General features: G+C 35.0%; 1 protein-coding gene across 4 annotated transcripts in view; it reads left to right on the top strand.

The window, feature by feature from the left end:
- Positions 1-7,576, top strand: part of LOC107639630 — a 45,241-nt gene that overhangs the window by 1,829 nt on the left and 35,836 nt on the right. For 2 of the 4 annotated variants that reach the window (XM_016343189.2, XM_016343199.2), the window contains exons 4-13: positions 1,464-1,559; positions 1,636-1,683; positions 2,693-2,734; positions 3,846-3,949; positions 4,082-4,199; positions 5,352-5,453; positions 5,579-5,779; positions 6,342-6,499; positions 6,638-6,796; positions 7,409-7,501. In XM_016343189.2, coding sequence (XP_016198675.1) covers positions 1,464-1,559; positions 1,636-1,683; positions 2,693-2,734; positions 3,846-3,949; positions 4,082-4,199; positions 5,352-5,453; positions 5,579-5,779; positions 6,342-6,499; positions 6,638-6,796; positions 7,409-7,501 — 1,121 coding nt within the window. Of the gene's footprint in view, positions 1-1,463; positions 1,560-1,635; positions 1,684-2,384; positions 2,590-2,692; positions 2,735-3,845; positions 3,950-4,081; positions 4,200-5,351; positions 5,454-5,578; positions 5,780-6,341; positions 6,500-6,637; positions 6,797-7,408; positions 7,502-7,576 lie in introns of those variants that run through there. The other 2 variants (XM_021105507.1, XM_021105504.1) reach the window with 2 other exon arrangements.

Raw genomic sequence — 7,576 nt, 5'->3', positions numbered from 1 at the left:
ATGTTGCTAATTATCTCATAATAATCATGAATTTCATGCTGAGATCTACATATAGTAGATGGATCAGGGAGGATTTGGATCAGAACTGTAGGCAGGAAAGTTGAGTTTCCTACCTAACCATACGACTCTCAATAACTAACAGATAGAAGGTCCTAACTACCACTACGTGTATGAAGAAATGCTTCAGTTCTCTATTAAAAAAAATAAAAATCTAGCATGCCACTTAGTTCAGCTTGTTATTGACTGGGGAATGATTTGCTGCCGTCTACTAACCCTAGTTTGTTCTAAGCCATGAGAGCATGTTTTGAATTCTTTGTTACAGTGTCAGAAGTTTGTTCATCTGAGGAAATATGAGCTATGTGTGAGTTGTGCACAATTCTTTATAGAACATGGAATAAATTTACCTCCATATGTTTGTTTCTTGAGTGTAGAATTGGATTGTGTGCAAGCGCATTAGTACTCCAGTAGCCAGCGTAAGCAAACAATTTTGGCAATAGTGTTAGCTAAGCCTCTGTGCTCTGCCCTTGTGCTAGATCTAGCAATGATAGGTTGCATCTTTTATGGCCATCATACGAGTTTAAGTTCAATCCGGAGAATATACAAGCACCTGAGGTTGGTCTTCTATCATCTATGTTAGTTGCCCAATCAGCATCACAAGACCCTATATTACAAGTTACCCAAGTTCTTTGATTAGTTACATCTGTACGCAATTGACATCACAAAACCCTCTTAAGCCCAAGAGAATGAGTGGATTTTACCACATGCAGGCCATGCTGAACTGCTCTTGCCAATGTCCGAAGTGATGCCTTCCACTGAACCTCTAAAGGTTCCGACATAATCCCTGTTTACATTAAAGTATATAACCTTGTAATTGTTGTATACCAAGGAGTGTTGACAATTGAACAATATAACGGCATTTTTATCACGGAGACGGAGGAAAGCTTTGTATGGCTGAGTAAACGATTGGCTGACGGGCATAAGATGTTCTTTCTGGACCTAGTATGCATTAGGTGAAAGCTTTGGCATGAGGAATGGAAGGAGTCAGGGGTGGTGGTGAGGATAGCTTTTGGGCCTCAAAGCAAAAATCTTCAAGTTCGGGCTAAGATCAGTCTATTGTTACTTACGGGTAAAGAAAGGTCCTTCGAACTTCACTATAACACAGCCATAAAGGAAGAGAGAGATAGTCAGTTGCCTTATACTTTTATTCCTCTCTCGCTCTCTCTACACACACACACACTCTCTCTCTCTTCCTATATTATGGGAGAAATTATGAGAAGTGAGTTTATAACAAGCATTCTTTTAAGGTTTCATAATTTCAATGCACTCCATTATATTGCTTTTGTCAATGCTTTCTGGTTTACTCTGTTCATCTTTTGTTGCTTTTATTTTCTAGATTACCATTCCATTTGGATTTCTAATTTGACTATTTATTTGATTTTTCCACCCTTTGTAATGGAATATAGGTTCCGTGGAAAAGGTTGGGCAAAGAACCTGTAATCGTTTTGATTGATCGTGTGTTTGTTCTTGCTCAACCTGTACCTGATCGTCGGACTATGAAGGTACAACAGTGTTCTGTATCTACTGGTGTAAGTGATATATTTGTATCTCTTCCAAACTGACTTTGTTTCCTTGTAGGAGGAGGATAGGGAAAAGCTTTTCCAAGCCAAACTCCAGCAAATTGAGGTAAGATTCCAAGCAACTTCTGTGTATGAAGGCTTGTTTACTATTGCTTAGTTGCTTGTGTTATTTTTCCGTTAAAAAACAGCTACAGGACAATGCTAAAACATGTGAATTTGATTCTAGATTAGCCCCAACCATGAAGCAAACATTATGGGAATAGCCTTACATGGCCTTTGAACCTGTAACATGTAACTAGTATTAATTCTGTTAAGCATAACTCTCCATATATATGTGCAAGATTATCACTGCGTTTATTTTAGACCAATGGTGCATCGTATATTGTCATCCAATATTCTTTTAATTGTCTATAATCTAAAATGAAAATGATGTTTTTTGTTCAATTATCTATATTTTTCCTTAAAAAAGAAAAACCATAGAAGCACTTTTTGTCAAAATTAAGCAGATGCATTCTAAATGATATAAATATCTGCACCTGACAGTCATAGGTAGTAACTGTCCCCAAAACTTTCTTCAAACAAATAGCTAATGGTATCCCCTCAACTCCCTGACAAACAAAAATCCTGTACACATGTATTTTTTGGGTTACATGCCCTTGAAATGTCTTCCACATCTGAGCTCTTGTCTAAATATGAAACTAGGGGATTAAGTGATTTTTAAAAAAAATGAATCTGTTGAGTTCATAGCGTATAATTATGGAGTTATCTTGGGTGTTCTCTGGCCTGTCTGCAGACAAGCTTTTTTTTTTGGTGTCTAGAAGGGTACATTAAAGAATGACAAACACAGAAAAAAAGATAACTAAGAAGGATTATAAAGAGATCCCTTCTAAGAGAATTACACAAAGTCTTTCCCAAGGCCCTAGCCATTCTCAAAGAAAGAAAGACAAGCATTTTTAACTATAATGTTTGACATCTTGATTGAAGTAAACAATCTTATTTTTATATGCCAGAGGTAACTTTAAAAGCTTAAGTGTTGGTGAAGTTTATTTTTGTCACTAAACTCACCTTATTGTGATATTTTGACCTAAATTCTTTTGTTTTCTGTCCTTATGCAGGAACTAGAGTCAGCTACACTTGATGCAATATCCAAGTCAAAAGTAGGGAGCATATGACTTTTGTATAATCTGGCTTTTAGTTTTCAAATTCATTTGTTTCTATGTTCCTAATACCCATTTCATTTTCTAGTTATATTAACATTTGCTTTAAATGAATACATTTGCCATGTTTACTAAAAGAGATCTATATAAATGGTTGAAACATAGATATTATCTATGATAGGGAGTACTAATGTATCATGTTGTCCTTTGATGCATGCAACTGACTCCACCTAGGATATAGAGCTTAGTTGTTGTTGAATGGGTGTGTTGTGCAAGGTCAGATGTTAAGATTCGGGTCCATTTTGGTGATGATTTAAATTGAAATAAATCCAGATGATTGTATTAGAGTCATTTTGTGATGCCTTACTTTCATATGAAGTTACCTCTGCAATATATATTGGTTCAATCATGTGTAAAAGGGTATATGAAGCTGCGTTTAATAGGTGGATCAGCATAGAAAATAGAGAGGGAAGATATAGAAACTAGGCAAAACATTTGCGGTTTTACCGCTGTTCTACTGTCCCTGTTTTTTAGGTGGAGATTTCTGTCTGACACAGTGTCTTGTAATACCTGTCTCCAGCTCCAAATACAATCTTGTTTTTTTATCCATGTATTTTGGCCTGTCTCAGTCACCAAGCTCAGCTTAAGAGTATGTAGCTCATTGTTTGAGGTTGAAAGGATCTTAGACAGACACTGAAAATTTGATTCCTTTTTTTGGTTTCTTATGAATTATTCTCTCTTCTTCTGTATATACCAGTTACAGTAGTTTCAGCAGTTGTGTCTGTTATGTAGTTGCTGGCCATAGAGGAGTGATCCTCTACATTACACCTATACTAATCTCTTACTCTGTCACGATGCACTATCTGTTTTGAAGTGTTTGAAATGAGTTGTGCGAGAAAGAGATTATAGATCAGGTTAGAATTGGTCCAATTTGGAAAAATTTAATATTCCATAATTAATTCATTTTGTTTGATGTTAGATAGAGCGAGATGGAATGAATGTTGACTTATGTATAATCACATTGTAAAACTGCCGATAGTATTGTAGTTAAGAAATTAAATGATTTGTGTTTTTCTAATTATAGCATGACTGACAGCTAATTGTCTTACAGTCAACTTCTGGAAATTCGTGGCTGAGTTCCCTTATTTCTACAGTTATTGGAAATCTCAAGATATCCATCAGCAATGTGCATATCAGATATGAAGATTCAGTCAGGTTGGTTAACATTAATAAATACCACTTGAGTTCACTTCCTTCATACCATACAACTGTGCATCCATATTGCCATTTAACTCAATTCCCTTGGCTTATTTTCCATATGCTTATGCAAAGAAGTGTTGTGTGCAGTAATCCGGGCCATCCATTTTCTTCAGGTGTGACTTTGGCGAAGCTTGCTGCTGTTACAATGGATGAGCAGGGAAATGAAACTTTTGATACAAGTGGTGCTTTGGATAGATTGAGGAAGGTGAGCAGTTCCGCTTCATTAAGTTAACTATGAACAGTTCGTTGAAGGTTAATTCTTATTTAAGAAATCTAATTGAAACATCTCGAGGTTAGCTTTGACATAAAAGAAGAATTTGGCTAAAGTGCAATAAATAAGTTTCATGTAATTATATGATATGGTATTAGTACACGGAATTAGTTGAAGATTGAAGAAAAGAAAGCAAGATGAAGGAAAACCATTCATGCCTGTGGAAATTAGATCAACGGTGTTTGGCAAGATTGGTGAAACAAATCAAGTTTTGGCTGGCATTGCATTAAGAATTACTTTTGTGAAGCAGCAAAAACTCTGATTTGGCCACCATAAATTTCAATATCAACTTTTTAGAATGTATGTTTTGGTGATTAAGATATGTCTGCTTTGGTTCTATTTATTTAGTTTTGAGGTTTCTTGTTAGATTATCTCTAATTTTTTTTCTTTAATAAACACATATTATTTTTTTTAGGATAGAGCTATAATTCCTTTCTCATCATAAGTTTGAGTGTTTTAACTATAAAAAACAGTTGTAGTATTCAAAAACATGGGAAGAAAAGTAAGTTTGATAAGCCCTTATGAAAAGCTGAATTGGAATGTTACAATAGAGGATGGTGCAAATGAACCAATATTAACAATTGAAAATGGAGAAAAAAGTGAAAATTTCTGATATGGTTATCTTAATTAGCTCGGTAGAGCATCCAGTTAGGAAGCTAGATGAGATGGAAGGTAGATAGGGGGAGGAAGGTAGAGGAAGGCCAAAAAAACCATACATGAAGTAGATCTATTTGTAAATAGTCTCGCTGTAGATATGATACCTGATAGGGATCAGTAGCATCGTTTGATGCATGTAGGTGACCCCACATAGTGGATAAATCTTTGTTATTGTTGTTGTTGTTGTTGTTGTTTATCTTAATTAGCTCCCCTTTGCATAGAGGCTTAGAACTTTTTTTGTTCTATATAATTGTGGAAGAAATTGAAAATATTAAAAACCTTAGTAATATGTCATAATCATTAATCCTAAAATTAAATTGTATTGTGTAAACAATGAAAGATATAAAAATGCTGATTTACGTGAGCGTTTTGCTTAATTTAAAACAAGTTTAATTATTTTGGCTTGAGATTGTTGTTTTTTCATTACAGTCGGTGCAGCTTGAGAGGTTGGCTCTTTATCATGATTCAGACAGGCTTCCTTGGGAGATTCACAAGAGTTGGGAGGATATCAATCCAAATGAATGGATCGAGGTTTAACCCAATTTATTGATATGTCTTCTCAGTCTATGTTATATATGCATGACTATATAACTGTAACTGGCATTATGATATTGGTCTGTGCCATTTCATCTGTTTTTTATTTTGTTCTGTGCTAGATATTTGAAGATGGCATTAATGAACCTAATGATGAAAAAAAAGTGGCTTCTACGTGGGGCATGAATCGTACATACTTGGTTTATCCTATCAATGCAGTCCTTCAGTATCATCGTCTTGGAAACCAAGAAAGAGTTAATCCAGAAATTCCATTTGAGAAAGTTTCGCTTGTCCTCTCGGATGTCTCTCTTACTCTATCAGAGGTATTGTAGTTCTTAATACTTGATTTTTTTATTTTTCTGTTTTCTAGACTCGCACCTTGCATTTATTTCTCAAGAAGAATCTAATTAAGAGAAATCTAGAAGCCTGAATGCATCAAACCCCAACCATGTTTGTTATGTCACACATCATATTCATCATATAGTATGGGTACTTTCGGCTTTGATTTTAAATTTTAAATTTTCAATTTTGAATTTTGGGCCAAAATAGGTGGTATATATCATAAGAAAGTCTAATATTGTGTCTAAAATAATTTTCTTCACTTTCTCCCTTAATTGTGACATGACCTGACCCTCTTTTTCTTCTTTTATGATATGTAATGGTTATGTTATTTTCTATATATATATATGTGATGTCATGTATTACTGTAATCATATCCTAATTTTCTAGGATATTCTGCATGCTGTATCTTGAACATCTTTGCATGTCTGTTCTTGTATGTGCACATCACAGAAGTGTTATCCTTCAGAAGAGCCTTAGATTTCCAAATAACTTTAACCAATGGACATATTTAATATTTTGATGCCTTTTCCTTCTTCAATCCAGGCTCAGTATCATGATTGGATTAAACTTTTGGAATCCGTTTCACGGTACAAGACATATATGGAAGTTTCTCATTTACGACCAGCTGTTCCCATTTCAGAGGCTCCTTATTTATGGTGGCAGTTTGCTGCACAAGCTGCACTCCAGCAGCAGAAGAAGTGGTAACTTAATTGTTGTTTTGTTGAAATAAGCTCCTACCTTTTAATGGGATAGGTATATCAGAGTATGAGGGTGCTCTATAACAGGGTTTATGTCATTCTAGAAGTTGATGCTGACTTAATATTCTTGCATTAAATCAGTTTTCGCTTGTCATGGGATCAAATTCGGCAACTTTGTCAGCGTCGGCGTCGATACATTCAGTTGTATGTGGCTTCACTTAAACAATCATCTAATGTTGATCACGCTGAAATGAGAGAAATAGAAAAGGATCTTGATTCAAAAGTGATTCTTCTATGGAGGTATATGTATTGCTTCTGTTGTACATTGCATCATGATGATAAATGCTATTTATGTTTGTTCTGAAGAATGGGATGCTTTATGTTATACCTAATACCATTTTACATCCCTCATCCTATTTCAAGAATAGCCAAAAGAGTTGTTTCTAGTTTTCTCTTTGGTTTTGCTTATGGTTGAGTCTAATTGGTTATTTTGCTTTTGCACACCATTAATTGGGAGGTGGGGAGGCTTTTGAGCTAGAGGGAAAATATGTAGAGGAAAGTAAAATAGGTCAAGTTTTTCAAATACCTATGTGAAACCTTAAACTAAGGTCAATGCAGACAACTTATGTCCAATCAGGGGTTGCCTCGAGGAGAGCCATATTCGTAAAAAATGTGAAGACAAGAAACTTCACGAAAGTTATTTTCTCATAGTAATTCTGGTCAAACTTGTCCTTGACTGATGTTTGAGAAGAGAAAAGACTAATGCATATGTTTTTTGCCCCCTGGATTATTTATTTATTTATTTATTTATTTTCGTTATGATAAATTTTATGTTCTTTTAGGAGGGGTCTTACTATTTTTGTCTTCTTCCACCAACATTTTTGTATGTCACCTTTTGCTTGGTATGTATAGATTACAAGCTCGTGCCAAGGTTGAGTCTGTGAAGTCAAAGGTAGCAGCTGATGAAAGGAAATTCCGGAAGAAGGGCTGGTTTTCATTTAAATGGTATGTGTATGTCAATTATTATGATTTTCTTGTCTCTTCTTTTCCTCCGGTGTTTGGATAAATGGAAAAGGTCAC

The sequence above is a fragment of the Arachis ipaensis genome, chromosome B01 (genome assembly GCF_000816755.2).
Source record: "Arachis ipaensis cultivar K30076 chromosome B01, Araip1.1, whole genome shotgun sequence".
Classification (NCBI taxonomy): domain Eukaryota; kingdom Viridiplantae; phylum Streptophyta; class Magnoliopsida; order Fabales; family Fabaceae; genus Arachis; species Arachis ipaensis.
Note: the sequence above shows the minus strand (reverse complement) of the source record. Positions and strands in the feature narration are given on the sequence as shown.